This window comes from Convolutriloba macropyga, chromosome 7 (assembly GCF_964194025.1).
Source record: "Convolutriloba macropyga chromosome 7, txConMacr16.3, whole genome shotgun sequence".
In the NCBI taxonomy this organism is placed as follows: domain Eukaryota; kingdom Metazoa; phylum Xenacoelomorpha; order Acoela; family Convolutidae; genus Convolutriloba; species Convolutriloba macropyga.
The window spans coordinates 19,183,162-19,200,193 of record NC_134474.1 but is presented as its reverse complement, the minus strand read 5'-3'; the positions used below and the strand labels follow the sequence as shown (position 1 = coordinate 19,200,193).

The following is a 17,032-nucleotide window of genomic DNA, read 5'->3' as shown; positions in this document are numbered from 1 at the left end:
TTTTAGGCAAAAAGGAGGGAAAATGTGGAAAAAATAACGGAAATCGGTCTAATATGCACAAAAATTTAAACCACGATTAATCGCCTTAGAAAACGAAATTCGTAAAAATCATTTTAATTCCATATGTCACGCTGTGCGGGTTTTTGAATGATACCACTCATAACTCTACGATGAGTATATCGATCGGTCAAATTTGTCTGAAAAAAACCCGTTTGAGTATATAGTTCCTCCCGCCTCAAGAGGCGTCGGAAATATTCTCTGATCTTTAACATACAACCCGCACACACGAACACAATACAAAGTACCTAAAAAACTAAAGCACACCTTTGGGAGATCATAATTGCAAGTCTACACTTCTTCATGGTAACTGCAGACTAACTGCCACCCCGGATCCGATTCACAGCCATCGATTTTTTTGCTTATGAAACTGGTTTCTTTACAATGAGTGACAGAATCTAAAATACTTTGTTGAAACAGAATGAGGTTAGTCAGGAGTCAAACGTGAACGTCGTGCAAAACGAAAAATGTGATCGAGAGGTAAAGCAAGTTTAAAAAAGCACGCCAAATGAATAGATGAATAGCCGTTGAGAGACTGACGGTGGCTATTAAAATAGATTACCATTACTCCTCGTCGAGTCGAAAAAACGACAGCGCCGAGATACTCAAATTCTTTGAATTGCGGAAAGGCAGAGCACCAAAAACTCAGGTTCCTTGAAATGTAAAAAAAGAGAGCACCTAAATGAAAGCCGCTATTAATCATTTACTATTATTAAATTTTCGGCGCTTTTTAACGTCGGAACTTTATAATTTCGGCTTTTTGAAATAACTCTACCAAAAATGTGACCAATTTACCCAAGCAAATACTCTTCGTGCTGATTCATTGACTTAGTGCAATGTACGTTTTTCGACACTTTTTTGAATCATGTCAGATTTTGGCACTTTTTTGACTGACTCTCGGCTCTTTTTGACTGAACCATTTTAAATTATAATGATTAAAAGATGGAAATGTAAAAAGAGTTATCAATAAATCTTTTTAACCGTGCTAATGAAAACAAAATTGTCATCGATTAAATTATACATTAAACTAAATAATTTGAAAATTACATCTGAAAACTGTCGTGTAAGTGTAAAAAGAAAAATAAAAGCAAATAGATGCAGAAGAACAGTGTCGGTATTTATAAACTGACTAAATATATTTCACCCTTAAATGTGTGACACGTGTTTCGAGGTTGAGAACACAAGGCGATTTTTTAAAATAATTAACACGAAACACTTCATTCGCAGCCACATAATTGTATGTATCACAGTTTAGCAGCCATTATGAGTTCTCAAGTTCCTGTCTCAAGATTCGGCCAAGTACGTCCTATTTAAGTTCCATTTTTGTTGATTGCGCTGAACCTCAGATCTGACTCGTTGCTGATTCATTGGATGAACTTTGTATTTGTACATCAAGCTCGAGGCCTCTCGCATACCAATCGATGAAATTATCTTCCTCTGTCACATGATTATTCTAAACAATTGGGAACATCAACAGAGGAAAAATTGACATTGTTCAGTATTTTCACGAATTCTTCTTGCCGCCTCTTTTCCGAATGAACGGGAAGAACGCAATTCCAAATTTTGTAAACAAAGACCAATGAAACTCGGGTGAATCTATGAAAATGTATTGTGACTAACTCATAGCCGCAGACTGCCGAATATAGCTGCGAAATTGGCTGGGCTGACTTGCTATTTTAAACAGCTAGCATCAGATAGAATTTTAATGGTGAGATGATGAGTGCATAGAAAGATTCTAATTACTTCCCTATTTGCAGTCTAAAGGGTACTAACGATAGCCTTAATTGCATAGGTGTCCCTCGTTGACCCTGAAATGGCATAGAGTGCGCAACAGGACCTTAATTTTGAGTGACAAATTTCGAACTAAGTCATCTAGAGCCCAATTTTTTGTCGCATGAATAGCAACATATCTTTGATAATAAAAGATAGCCGGCAGATTGCCGCAAAATAGCCGCGATAAACGCTTGTGGCCTTCCATGAATTGAATCAACTCAAGAAACAAGATAGGCAGATTGACCAAAAGTCCTTTAGTAGACCACTAGATTTTTTGTGTTAGATACGTACTGACAATTTTATGACACATACGGTCTATAAGGAAAAAGCCCTAAAAGAGCTTTCTCAAAATTGATATTCAAAATCAAAAAAGACTAATACTCAAGAATTAGGGCATAAAAGTTTGGCACCACTTAGATGCACACTTTTGATCTTTAACTAGTAAACGTTCATAAAAATTAAAGTTCCATAAGTGAGTTCAGAAATCATTTTTTAGTGAGGTAAGTTATGCCATTGACCTAAAAGCAAAAGTGACGTGACGGTAAGACGAAGCAATGACCTTAAAGCAGAAATGACGTCACGGTAAGACGAAACAAAAATCTGTTAGACGAAGTAAAAAAACATAGCAGGACAGGTCATTTTCATTGACTAAACAGAATACTAGACCTAGAACGGACTAAGAATGGATTGAGAAAACCATTTAGAAAAAAATCCGATCCAAAAAATCGAAAAAAAAAACAGTAAAGATCAAAGCGAAATTGCCGCATGTGAACAAAGAACCGCTAGCGAGAAAGCGAATTTTTGTTCAAACACCGTTTTCTCACTCTACTTTAAAATTAGAGCGCAAAAACTTCAGGCCGCAAAACCACTCGCTTTTTCGCTCCACTTCCTGTTTCGGCGTGACCAAAATCACTACTCCAATTTGACTTCAAAAATCATGAAAATGTGTGAACAGATCTTACAAAAAAATATATAACAGGACAAGTCCTGAAATACAATTCAAAGAATTGAATGAAAAACTTAGAAGTACTCTACCCGACCAGCAGATCAATTGAAAAATGCCAGCCAAAAAACAAACCAAATCATCTCCAAAAATTGAGAAACAAACAATAATCAAACTAAAGAAAAATATACTCATTGCTAAAACTTTGAAGCTTTTATCATTAAAAGGCAAAATTTGATCCCTTTAAATCTACCTATTTCAAAATAATGTTTAAAACCAATTTTTGGTTGTGAAATTGCTGCAGCTCTTTATCTGCAAGACCAGAAAAAATTCATTGGACCTTGTAGATGGATTAACTCGGAAATGACCCAAAAAGTTCTTTTAAATAAATTCAATTGCAAATTTTAATGAAAAGTTGCCAAAAATTTTGATATTCATATCTTAAGAATCATTTCTGTATCTCTAGAGGCTAACCAGTAACACAATTCCGAGCGTTAAAAAATTAATTGGTTCAAAGATCGATAGGCAATAATTTTTAAAAAATTTCAAATTTCAAAAAGTAGAAAATCGTTATTTTAAAATGTTAATAACCACTCAATTGCCCCCTAACAACTATTCAAAACCAAACTATCAAACCTTGTATGAGATTATCTGCCTATTTAGGCAAGAAAGACTTGAGAATGGACAATTATCAAAAATTGACAAAATTTAGGAAACCTTAAAAAAATTGCAGATTTGATCAAAAAGAAATGCTGAAATTCGAGGCAACAAAAAGTTAAAATTGGCAACTAACGCCCACTTTGGGCCTCCAATGAAACTTAATGCCAGCTGGGCTTTACCTGTTTACCCCGTTTTGAAAGATCAAAGTCATTGAAAAATGTGTGAACACATCTTAAAAAAAAACACAGCGTCCCAATACAAATAAATTCTTTGAATTGTAAAAATTAGGAGCGCAGTAATAGCTGCCTGCAATAGGTACGTTGGGGGGTGGTTATGTACTTGGGGGGGGGGGGTTAGGTACGTGGGTGGGTAGTTTTTTTGGGGGGTAGGTAGTCGAATTGGATCAAATTTTCTCAAATTGACCTCTTTGCCTTAAATTACAGACTGTTACCAATTGCTATACATTACAAACTAAGCTATTGTTAAAGTCCAATGTTTGAAAACAGAAGTCAGCAATCAAAAACGGAGGTTAAAGCTCCAATAGAAAGAAGTCAAAATTCAAGTCATGAACAAACTTGCTTTCTGCTAAAAAAAACATAGCCGGTAGAATACCGGAAACGACTCAATTCGTCGTGCATTATAATCTCTAACCTAACCTTACCGAAATTCGAACATCAAAATAGACAAGAGAAAAAAAAACAAAAGTAGCCCAACAAACCACATTAAAGTGGGGGTGGGTAGTTAATGGGGGGGTAGGTAGGTGGGTAGATAGGTTGGGGAGGTGGGTAGTGCTGGGGTAGTTGGGGGGAGGGGGGGTAGGTCGGTGTTGGGGGAGGTAGATAGGTGGTGGGGGGGGGGGTTTGTGCGGTGTAGTTTAGATAATTAGGGGTGACTTATATAGGAAGAAAAAATCTCAAAATGACCTCTTTACCTTGAACATTACCAGCAGTTCCTAATTACTATACATTACAAACGAAGCTACTGTTAAAGTCCAATGTTCGAAAACAGAAGTCAACAATCAAAAACGGAGGTAAATGCTCGAACAGAAATAAGTCAAAATTCAAGTCATGAACAAACTTGCTTTCTGCTTAAAAAAACTGTAGAATCTTATTACTCCTCTTCGAGTCGTAAAAAGACACACACGTTTACAATAATTGCTATGAACTACGTTCAAGAGGAATTAAACATAAAAGTAGCGCCGGACAAACTGATCTCGATCGACAACCAGTGCACTTGAATTCAGAGGAGGCCTCAGCCAACGTAAATTTCTGACTAGACTAGAGAGGACTTCGAACCCACGGCCTCCGGCGTGAAAGTCTGCAGCATTAACCACTCGGCTATAAGGTTTCGTTCGAGCGTAATTAATCATTATAACATCGTATGTAAGCACCAGTTAACACATTTGCAGTAAACCCTAAAATAGGATTTTCGTCATTTTTCAGAACCATAAATAGAAACCACTAAACTAAATATGACGATCCTAAGCAAGGGACTTAAAATTGCTCAATCGGATAGTGAAATTTTTCTTTTTTTTTCATTTTCTTTTTTCCAAGTTATGGGTATCCGATGCCTCTTTATAACTCTGCCTAAGTTTTACTTTCGAGTGCTTTCCCGAGCGCAGGCAACAACCTTGGCTTGTCATCTACATTTTTTCTTTGCAATACATTATGCTGAGAAATCAAATTCTAAGCAAAGAACTGACCCAAATCGCATAAGCGCGAAACCCCAACAATCGAAAATTCAACCTTCAAATTATTTATCCAGATGTAACCCTTATTGATCAATTAATTTCCTCGTCTGATTTCATCCGGCTTTCATTTTAATCCGACCAAATATTTCCTATCAAATAAAAACCACAATGTTTCATTCAATTTTAGGTTAACTATGTGTAGGTGTGATACGCTTTTAGAGCGATTGCATTAAATTCTGTCCCGTGCAGATGATTTGGCTTTTTTTCGCGCCAAGTTGCTATATGAAGATGGCGGAAAATCGGATGAAGTGGCCAAAAAGAAGTCTAATCAGGAACACAGAGGCGTAAGTTTTGCAACAATTGTAATTGCAACGATAGTTGTGAAGAACTTCACAAACCGGTTGTTATTGCCCTCTGTAAAGTATTCAACAATTCAGCTTAGCCTCAGAGTTTGATAACTTCGTGATGGTGACAACAAAAATGCGGTAATAATCATTGATTAACGCGATTTGAAAATGGCATTTTTCCAACAGGGCACTCAACATAGTCCGTAAGGCAAGGCTACTTAGTTGGTTACAATAATACATGACTGACCTTATTTCTTCTGGTGGCTCCAAAAAAGAAATTGCGCAGCCTGTTCTTCCAGAGGTCCCACTTTATCTCTGTCTGATGGCGGATAATCTGGGTCTGGAATTCAAACCCTGGCTGTTCTGTGTAGTCATGAACAAAATTTTCCCCACCAGTGGCCGGAAAGTGTATATTCTCGGCAAGTCCCTGAAACAAAATTTTTATATCACCCCTTAAGAGATCAGAAGACCGATGAGTAACAGCCTAGGTAGTACTAAAATTGATTAAACATTACTGTTTCTTCAAAACGGGAGGAAACAACTGATTTATGACCCAAAAAATGACTGGTTGCGACGGTTCCGTTTGGGTTCCATACGAAATTGATTGTAATCTTGACTCATTAATTTAGTTTCTCAATGAAATTAGATTGATTGCTTTACCAATCACTCAAAAGAGAATTTATTATTGTTCCGAAACCCTTGCACAAAAAACTACGACAAAAGTTAGTTTTGTTAACTAATTTTTGTTGAATATGAATAAAAAAAATGGTGTAGTCACTTCGTTTGTCGTATCTTCACTCTGGTTGTCAGTGCCAGTGTGAGAGGTATAGTCAGATGTTGAGGGAGAAATTTGAGTATCGTAGCCACTGCTAGTGTTGTCTCCACTCCCAACTGCTGAAATAAATCTATGTAGAAAGATTCGAGCTCATTAGTTTCATATGAAAAATTGTGAAATTTATTATGAACCGAGAAAAATATTATGTAAAATTTTATTTTAAAAATGGTGTGCATTATGCTGACATGAGAAAAAATCGAGTCAGGCCATACGAAAAAACTTTAGAGTTGACTTTTTTCGCTCCTCTCGGTAGAAAATGTAGACCTTTATTTTTCAACTTTGCATCTTAATGTCACGTCTTGTCTCCTATAATGGTACAAAACTAAATTTCAAAGCAAAAGCAAGCTTGCACAAACTGAAAATCAATTCCGCGCGAAAGTGAAAGGAAAAGATCGGCGTATAACACCGACCACTAATAATAATTAAAACGCATTTGAAAACGAATCAAAGCTTTTGAAAAGATCAGTGGCTCATCAGTGACCACCGAGACAACTTATTCAGGTGACCCATCTATATAACCCCTGAATTAGAGTTTTATTCTATGCTTGAATTCTTCAACGCCAATCAGAAAAAGTCGCACGAGAAATAGTTGACCTTAAAATACAAAAATTTCAGCAGTTTCAACAGTTAAACATAGCCGGCAAGTTGCTGGAAAATAGCCGCCGTTGACGCACTTGCTGCACATCGGGATTGAAGCAGAAAAAGAAATACAACATGACCGAAGTCAACAAGTGTTCTAATTTGGTGCAGTTTCAGTTAGATTCTAAATCTATACTTAACTCAGCTTCTAAACTGAAAGCTATCAAGCTTAATAAACATAAACCGACTAATGTCGGAAGAATTGCTCTTGAACGACTAGTGGGAGCTCTAATCAATTGCAGCCTGCTTCAGTCGGGGGGGGGGAGCCTAAATGGGACAAAGAAGTTCTATAGTGGGCTTCAAATGACCAAATTAGAGGTTAACATATACCACTATTAAGATTTAAAGTAAAAAAAGACACCAGTTTCGGCGCACTTTTCATTTGACTTTTAGTATTAAATTTCCGCCAATTGAGTTCAGCTGCTTGACCTCCCGCTTAATAACCCTTGACCTCCCGCTTAATAACCCTATGCACCACCAACTGTGCTATTCGGCCATTAATTTGATATGCTGCAACCAACTTTATATTAGCAGCAAGCTTTACTCCGGAGTGAGAGCAAAAAAGATCACTCAAAAACGAAGACCGAAAGTGTGAAAAGGTCACTTCAGAAGTCAAAGAATGTTCTAGAAAGAAAGCGCTAAAAGGTCAAGCAAAAAATTTTCATAAAAAGACCAACACGTATACAATAATTGCTATGAACTTCGTTCAAAGCAATTAACAATGTCAGCTAGCGATCACTCTAATGAACTTTGATAACCTAATACAATATGATTTAATGACCCGGCTTAGTCACGAGTCAAACGTGAAAATCATGACCAAACGAAAAACGTGATCAAAAGTTAAAACGAATTAAAAAACAATTAAAAAACACAAAAAAAACGAATTAAAAAGGTCCTGACACAAATCAAAGAATTTTTACTGACTAAAGAAAAACAACAAGAGCTAGAATGGACTATGAATTAATTGGGAAAACCATTCAGAAAAAAACCGAAAATAAAAAAACAGTAAAAACCAATGTAAAAATGCCTCATGTGCACAAAAAACACTAGCGAGTTTTTGTTCAGACACCATTATCTCTCACTCTACTTCAAAATTAAACTTGAAGCAATAGAGTGTGAAAATGGTACTTAAATCAATAGCAAAGAGAAAATGGAAAAGAGTGAGAAAAGGCCGCGAAGCAATATTGAGGCTATTAGTGGTCCCAATATAATTCTACTAATTCCCCGTTCTAAGATAATCAAACATAACCGACTAAACGTCGGAAGAATTGCTCTTGAACGACTAGTGGGAGCTCTAATCAATTGCAGCCTGCTTCAGTCGGGGGGGGGGGGGGGAGCCTAAATGGGACAAAGAAGTTCTATAGTGGGCTTCAAATGACCACATTAGAGGTTAACATATACCACTATTAAGATTTAAAGTAAAAAATGACACCAGTTTCGGCGCACTTTTCATTTGACTTTTAGTATTAAATTTCCGCCAATTGAGTTCAGCTGCTTGAAATTGTGATTGAGAGAGAATTCTAGATCACGCGAAATGCAAAAGGTCAAGGGCGTAAAGTCACTCGAAAAGTCAAGCGAAAATTTTGCATAAAAAAGACTGGAAATAAAAAAGACATGAATAAGATTGGTATAAGAAAATAATTTGGGATAAAAAATTTTGTACGCAATCCCAGTGATCCGATTCCCGGAAACACTGCCGGGAAAGCCGGGAATCTTATAATTTCTCGGTAATCTTGGCGGGAAACCCGGGAATCTTATAATTTCCCGGTAATCTTGGCGGGAAACCCGGGAATACTATAATTTCTCGGTAATCTTGGTGGGAAACCCGGGAATTAATTTTTGTCCGGTTTTCTTTGTGTGAAACCCGGGAACCTTTTTTTTCGGTAATCTTGGTAGGAAACTGGGGAGTGTCAACTTTTCCAATGATCTCAGCCGGAAGAAAGAGAATAGTAAGTTTTTTAATTAGTTAAGCTGGAAACCCGTTAGTTGCAAAATAGTCAATCATACGTTTTGTGTTCCGATAACATAACGTTTTCACTGATAAAAATTGGACCCTTCTAAAATCGTAAACCGTAACGTTTCTCAACCCTCCAATCCGTTTTAAACTCATCCTATAACAGGACGGCACACCGACTAAACTTTGAACATTCTTTACAGAAGAAATTAGGGATCTAAAACATTTTTGCTTCATAAAGATTTTTATCTCGGGTCAAAACGGAAAGTTTCGTATAAACTTTACCGTCGAAAACTAGTTCATTGATCGTTTGAATAGTTCGATGATCGTTTGAATAGTTTTTTCTGTTGAAATCAAAAGTTTAAACCAGACAAATGGGCACAAAGATAAACAACTAGCAGTTTTTGACAGTTTAGTTAGGTTACGCTTTCATTGAAATTCTAATGAGCTATTAGCTACAAGTTACTAATCTTTTTTTTACGAGAAATGAAAGAAAATTTAAACCAATATGCAAAAATGGTCGTAAAGCGCTGATAAGGGCTGTTGAGCCATTTTTATTAACTTATACCAATGGAGGCTTCTATTGTATCTCCTCTAGGATCAGTGGAAAGTGAAATCTCTAGTGTTGACAACTTGTTTAAAAAAAAGCATTTTTGGAACACTCTTAATAAAACAGCACCAGGTGCCTTGGGTTTGTAAACAACCTTTGAATAGACAGAGGCGCTAGAATAATAACATAACAATTTTTTACCGTTTTGGTATGTAACGTTATTTTAGAAATTTTAGTCAGACTTTAGTCTATAGAAGCGTGGAATTTTTCTGTTATGCGATTAATTTTGAGCATTTATTAGGTAGCAAGTACCACAAAACACAACTGCCATACGTCTGTTAAAGTGACAAAGCACGTAGTCCCTGTAAAATAGTCAATCATACGTTTGGTGTTGTGATAACATAAAGTTTTCTTTGGTGAAATTTGTACCTTCCGAAAATCGTAAACCGTAATATTCCTCAACTTTCCGATCCATTTTCGATTGATTCTATAGTTGAACTGCCCTCCCATTCAAATTTAAATTTTCTGTAAAAAAAGATTGGGATCCAAAACTTCTTCGCTTCATAATGACTTTTCTCTTGGTCCTAATCCAAGAGTTTCATAAAAACTTTAACGTCGAAAATTAGTTGGTTGATCGTTTGAATAGTTCACTGCCCGTTTGAATCATTCAATTTGTCAATAACAAAAGTTTATTATAGACAAATGGGCAAGGGTAACAAAATTAGCAGTTTAAGTAGGTTTAAGTAGGTTTAAGTAGGTTGCGCCTTCTTTGAAATTTTAGTGACATATTCCCGACAGGTCACTAATTTTTGTTCTGGAAACAAATGTCGGAACAAGCTGCTTTATATAATAATCGTTGTAGAACCTGGACAAAAAAACAGAGATAACGAAGATAGAACTGCTCATTTACATTGCTCCGACTGATTTCTGGAGAAAATGGGCTGCGCTTGTGCCCAAAAACGAGATAATAATCACTATCTCAAGAATATCTCAATAGTACCATATTTTCAAAGTACCGTACCAAATGAATCGAGGTTGGTCACATATTCTTGATACTGATTAGCTCTTGTTTTCGCATCTGTGCAGTTGCCTGTTAAGTTCTGGTAAATAAGTTATTCAATGACAAAGGTGAAAAAATAGATATCTGTCTCTCAGAGCCTGAAATCGAGGTTTTAGTTTACGTTTTTCACGATATCTCCCAAATTACTATATCAAGCCGAGCTTGAGAGCTTTTTTTTGTTGATCCTAAACCCTTATTGCCTGCACATCTATTTGATTTTTCCATTCAACCTGATCAGAAAAAATATTAAGCTGCAAATTTGAAAAATTAAAAATTTTAGCGTTTTGTGAACTGATGTAGTATTTCAGGAGTATTTTTAAAGTACTTTTCCAAGTTAATCATTTTTAGTCGCTTTTGATTAACATTGACTTGCTCTTTTTCTTTCTTTTGTGCTGTAGCCTGAACCTTTCTGGTAAAAAATTTATTCAAGGCCAAAGACAAGAAATTGATATCTGACCTGAGGGCTGAAATCGAGGTTTTATTTTACGCTTTCATCGATATCTCCTGATTCACTTCAACTTATTAAGCTTGAGAGGAAGCATTTTCTTGCTGCTAAACTCTTCTTTATTGCCTGCATTGTTGACTTTTTATATCAAAATGACCGAAAAGTTATTAAGGTGTAAATTTGAAAAAAAAAATTTAATAAACGTTTTTTTTGAAATGATGTAGTCGTTCTCGTAATCAGCAATGTTCGTTTTTGAAAATTCTGTTATTTCACCGTCTGTTGGGTCCATGAAGCTATTTTAATCGTAAAACTGGTTTTCTTAGGTTTTTGAGGATCATTTTGCATTGCTTCTCTTTAAACTTTCTTTTTTTTCAGATTTCGAATGTCAGGTTACAGTTTACTGTTTCATCGATATCTCCTAAAGTACTGAATCAAATTCAACAAACGAGGTAGCATTTTGTTTCTATTGATCTGTTCTTGCTAGCCTTTTGCAGTCTTTTTTTTGTGTCGGCCTGTGCAAATAACAATTAGGGTGTAAACTTAAAAAATATATGATTTTAAGCGTTATTATAAATTTATGTAGTTTTTATTGTAATGAGGGTTGTTGTTACTTGCAAATTGTGTTATTTACGCTAGTGTCGGGTCCATGAAGCTATTTGAATCAATAGTTTTTATCAATTCAACAATTTTTCTGTTTTCACGATTTCATCAAATTTTTGTTGATGTTGTTTTATGTCAAAACACACAAAACATCATAACCTTCATGGTGAGGTGGGAAATTTTTTCCCACCTCACCATGAAGGTTTGCCGTGACCTAAAACGTGGAAGTGGACCAGAATTACACCCACAAATACGCCGGGAACGCTGTTTCACGTTGTTTTACGTCGGTTCCGGAGATTTTGGGCTTCGATTTTAGCCCAAAAAATGGGGTACAGAACAGTACTTTGTTAATATCTTCTAAAGTACTGGACCAAATCAAACGGGAGTGGTCGCATTTTGTTGGCACTGAACCCTTCTTGCTTGCAGTGTTTGATTGGTTTCCCAAATCGGCCTAATCAAAAAGTTATTAATGTTCAAAGTTGAAATAGGTCGAAATTTTGGGCTATTCGGGATGACCCAAATTTCGGTACAACAAAACAGCTGATTTGCGGAATAAATGTTAGTGTTTTAGAATCCTCAGTTAGTGGGGAGTATCCCCATATATATTTTCCATAGCATTTTACGGAATTGAGATGGTCAAATTTGGCTCTGAAGTCAGGTCACCATGCTTTATTGGTCATTTGGTACCGTACCTTATAATTGCTATTACTCCTCGAAGAATGTACCGATTGGGTTCATTTTTTAATATGACGCGTATCTCAAGCAGTGCTACAAACTGTACTAAGGGCGTTTATTTTTGTTCGGCCGTTTTAGAGAAATTGGCCAGTGAACTTGCCCTCGATTTTAGCACCCGAAGCGGTTGACACCATCCGGCGCCACTTTGAAGCTTTGAATTTTATCACTTCGGGTGACAAAATTAGTGTTCTGAACAGCCCGTCTAATGTAGATTCCGAATATGTGTACTTTGTATAGCGTTTTCGCAGGTTTAGATGCTCAATTTTGGGTCTGGAGCTGGAGTACTCTGCTTTTATGGTCGTTTGGTACGGTACCTTATTTTTGCTATAACTCCTTGAATAATGCACCGATTGGGTTCATTTTTTAATATGATGCGTATCTCAAGCAGTGCTTCAAACTGTCTTAAGGGCGTTTTTTTTTGTTCAGCCGTTTTTGAGAAATTGGCCAGGACATGTGCCCCAATTTTGACCTGATGAAGCAGGGTACCTGTACGGCGGATGGGGTACACCTTGAAGCTTTGAATTGTTACTTGTGTTGAATTTCAGTTTGCTGCCTTAGAGTGGAGTCTCCCCATAATGGGGACTGTCCCCATATATATTTTACAGGTTGTTATAATGAGTGGTGATTGGTTATAGTAGAGAAACCGGACCCGAAATGGGTCACTTTGGTCGTTTGGTACGGTACCTTGATGTTGGAATATCTCCTTGTAGAGTGAACCGATTTTTGATTTGTTTGTTGATTTGAACTCAGCTTGAGCCGTACTTGAATCCCTGTAAATAGCGTTTTGTTTCTTTCAGCCGTTTTCGAGAAATTGGCCAAGACACATACGGTCATTTTGACCTTTTAGTGACTGGTACGTTTCACGTTTCTACATGTGAAATGTTGAAATTTATGACTTTGACTGCAGGAATAGGCTCGTTGAACTCCATTTGTAATGGGGAATCTTCCCATATATATTTTGTATAGGGTTTTCCGAGATCTAGGGGGTCAATTTTCACTCTGCACGTGACCCCCCCAACCCCCGTGAATATATTCCCAAAATCACGTAATTTCCTTGGGAAAATGGGAAAATTGTTGTTTTGGAGTACCAGTATAAGCACTGTAGTCCCCATGTAATGTGGGGAAACTCTACTCCAATTGTCAGCCATATTGGTTGAGGGGTTGATGTTCACTCCCCTTATTACTTATATGTATACTATTATTCTAAGGTGAGGGCGTTTCGCCCCATGGGTTGCACCCCCCCCCTGTCCCGTTGAGACGCCGGTTAGTCGGCTCCCCCCCCGCTGGGCTTTGGTGCACCCCATGATGGGGATGTAGGTGCGGTGCGGGCGTTTTTCGGGCGTCTTTCTTTGTGTTTGTGTTTCGCTGCGTCTGTGTTTGTTTTCGTTTTGAGCTGAAGCTCTAATTTCGCCGTGGGTTCCGTGCGCTTTCTGTGTTATCTATGTATATTAACAAAGTATTTTTTCAGAGTTTGTTTGCTTGTCTTGTCTTCTCTTCTCTCTGCTGTCGTCTCTGCTGCTAGGTGAGTTCTTCCCGCTTCTTTGCTTGCTAGCTTGGCTAGCTGGCGCTTTCTTTCGGTCTGGTTTGCTCTGCACCGCAGAGCTGCGGTTTTCGGACCGGTTTTTTGGTCCGTGATCCCACATCGTGGGAATGTGTTCTTGCAAAGCAAGAAGGTTCGCCGAAGCTTTGCGCTCTTCTTGGTTTTTCAATTTTGCGCTTTTTTTGTTTGCTTCCGCTTTTTTTTGGTCTGGTTTTCTGTGCAGCGCACAGTTTCAGTTTTTACAGCAAAGGACTTATTCTAAAAATTTGACATTCTACCTAAGAGTGTTATAGTCCTATTAGTTTCTGAAAAAGAGCTAATTGCTGGTCTAGCTGGTCTGAGAAAAAAGTAATTGATACGTTGTCAGATTTCGAGCTCAAAAATTATTTTTGTGCGTTTTCATGAAAACTGAATTTCACTGCAGTCAGGGACTTGTTCAATTGAACTGAGGGTCTACCTAGGAGTGTCATAGTCCTAGTAGGTTCTGATAGAGGGCTAATTGTTGATCTAGCTGGTCTGAGTAAAAAGTACTTAATACATTGTCAGATTTCAAACTCAAAAATTATTTTTGTGCGTTTTCATGAAAAGTGAATTTCACTACAGTCAAGGACTTGTTCAATTGAACTGAGGGTCTACGTAGGAGTGTCATAGTCCTAGTAGGTTCTGATAGTGGGCTAATTGTTGATCTAGCTGGTCTGAGTAAAAAGTACTTAATACGTTGTCAGATTTTGAGCTCAAAAATTATTTTTGTGCGTTTTCATAAAAAAGTGAATTTCAGTGCAGTCAAGGACTTGTTCAATTGAATTGAGGTTATACGTAAGAGTGTCATAGTCCTTGTAGGTTCTGATAGAGGGCTAATTGTTGATCTAGCTGGTCTGAGTAAAAAGTACTTAATACGTTGTCAGATTTCGAGCTCAAAAAATATTTTTGTACGTTTTCATAAAAAGTGAATTTCAGTGCAGTCAAGGACTTGTTCAATTGAATTGAGGGTCTAAGTAGGAGTGTCATAGTCCTAGTAGGTTCTGATAGAGGGCTAATTGTTGATCTAGCTAGTCTGAGTAAAAAGTACTTAATACGTTGTCAGATTTCGAGCTCAAAAATTATTTTTGTGCGTTTTCATAAAAAGTGAATTTCAGTGCAGTCAAGGACTTGTTCAATTGAATTGAGGGTCTACTTAGGAGTGTCATAGTCCTAGTAGGTTCTGATAGAGGGCTAATTGTTGATCTAGCTGGTCTGAGTAAAAAGTACTTAATACATTGTCAGATTTCAAACTCAAAAATTATTTTTGTGCGTTTTCATGAAAAGTGAATTTCAGTGCAGTCAAGGACTTGTTCAATTGAATTGAGGGTCTACTTAGGAGTGTCACAGTCCTAGTAGGTTCTGATAGAGGGCTAATTGTTGATCTAGCTGGTCTGAGTAAAAAGTACTTAATACGTTGTCAGATTTTGAGCTCAAAAATTATTTTTGTGCGTTTTCATAAAAAAGTGAATTTCAGTGCAGTCAAGGACTTGTTCAATTGAATTGAGGTTATACGTAAGAGTGTCATAGTCCTTGTAGGTTCTGATAGAGGGCTAATTGTTGATCTAGCTGGTCTGAGTAAAAAGTACTTAATACGTTGTCAGATTTCGAGCTCAAAAAATATTTTTGTACGTTTTCATAAAAAGTGAATTTCAGTGCAGTCAAGGACTTGTTCAATTGAATTGAGGGTCTAAGTAGGAGTGTCATAGTCCTAGTAGGTTCTGATAGAGGGCTAATTGTTGATCTAGCTAGTCTGAGTAAAAAGTACTTAATACGTTGTCAGATTTCGAGCTCAAAAATTATTTTTGTGCGTTTTCATAAAAAGTGAATTTCAGTGCAGTCAAGGACTTGTTCAATTGAATTGAGGGTCTACTTAGGAGTGTCACAGTCCTAGTAGGTTCTGATAGAGGGCTAATTGTTGATCTAGCTGGTCTGAGTAAAAAGTTCTTCATACGTTGTCAGATTTCGAGCTCAAAAATTATTTTTGTGCGTTTTCTTAAAAAGTGAATTTCAGTGCAGTCAAAGACTTGTTCAATTGAACTGAGGGTCTACCTAGGAGTGTCATAGTCCTAGTAGGTTCTGATAGAGGGCTAATTGTTGATCTAGCTGGTCTGAGTAAAAAGTACTTAATACATTGTCAGATTTCAAACTCAAAAATTATTTTTGTGCGTTTTCATGAAAAGTGAATTTCACTGCAGTCAAGGACTTGTTCAATTGAACTGAGGGTCTACGTAGGAGTGTCATAGTCCTAGTAGGTTCTGATACAGGGCTAATTGTTGATCTAGCTGTTCTGAGTAAAAAGTACTTAATACGTTGTCAGAATTCGAGCTCAAAAATTATTTTTGTGCGTTTTCATGAAAAGTGAATTTCATTGCAGTCAAAGACTTGTTCAATGGAACTGAGGGTCTACATAGGAGTGTCAAAGTTTTTTAAGAGGGCTAATTTATTGACCATTTTTACAGGTCACCCAAACTTTTTAATTTTCAACTCATGTTGTTTGAAAGGTTGTTTGTATCGAAAGCTCCATGACATTCAATCTTGTCTTGTCTTATGTGTTGATATTATGTGTGTATGTATAAATAAAAAGTGGGTACGAGTGGGCTACGTTTTTTAAGGGGGCTAATTTATTGACCATTTTTACAGGTCACCCAAACTTTTTAATTTTCAACTCATGTTGTTTGAAAGGTTGTTTGTATCGAAAGCTCCATGACATTCAATCTTGTCTTGTCTTATGTGTTGATATTATGTGTGTATGTATAAATAAAAAGTGGGTACGAGTGGGCTACGTTTTTTAAGGGGGCTAATTTATTGACCATTTTTACAGGTCACCCAAACTTTTTAATTTTCAACTAATGTTTGAAAGGTTGTTTGTATCGAAAGCTCCATGATATTCAATCTTGTCTTGTCTTAGGTGTTGATATTATGTGCGTACGTATAAATAAAAAGTGGGTACGAGTGGGCTACGTTTTTTAAGAGGGCTAATTTATTGACCATTTTTACAGGTCACCCAAACTTTTTAATTTTCAACTCATGTTGTTTGAAAGGTTGTTTGTATCGAAAGCTCCATGACATTCAATCTTGTCTTGTCTTAGGTGTTGATATTATGTGTGTATGTATAAATAAAAAGTGGGTACGAGTGGGCTACGTTTTTTAAGGGGGCTATTTTATTGACCATTTTTACAGGTC

The 17,032-nt window shown here is 36.8% G+C and overlaps 1 protein-coding gene across 6 annotated transcripts in view; it reads right to left on the bottom strand.

The window, feature by feature from the left end:
- Positions 1–1,052: 1,052 nt before the first annotated feature.
- The window catches only part of LOC142342675 (uncharacterized), a 173,700-nt gene continuing 157,720 nt past the window's right edge, over positions 1,053–17,032 (bottom strand). For 4 of the 6 annotated variants that reach the window (XM_075394147.1, XM_075394149.1, XM_075394150.1 and 1 more), the window contains 3 exons: positions 6,249–6,364; positions 5,718–5,897; positions 1,053–1,510 (listed from right to left, as the gene is read on the bottom strand). In XM_075394147.1, the coding sequence (XP_075250262.1) occupies positions 1,400–1,510; positions 5,718–5,897; positions 6,249–6,364 (407 nt within the window). In that variant the 3' untranslated portion in view covers positions 1,053–1,399. Of the gene's footprint in view, positions 1,511–1,830; positions 1,866–5,717; positions 5,898–6,248; positions 6,365–17,032 lie in introns of all 6 variants that reach the window. The other 2 variants (XM_075394153.1, XM_075394148.1) reach the window with 2 other exon arrangements.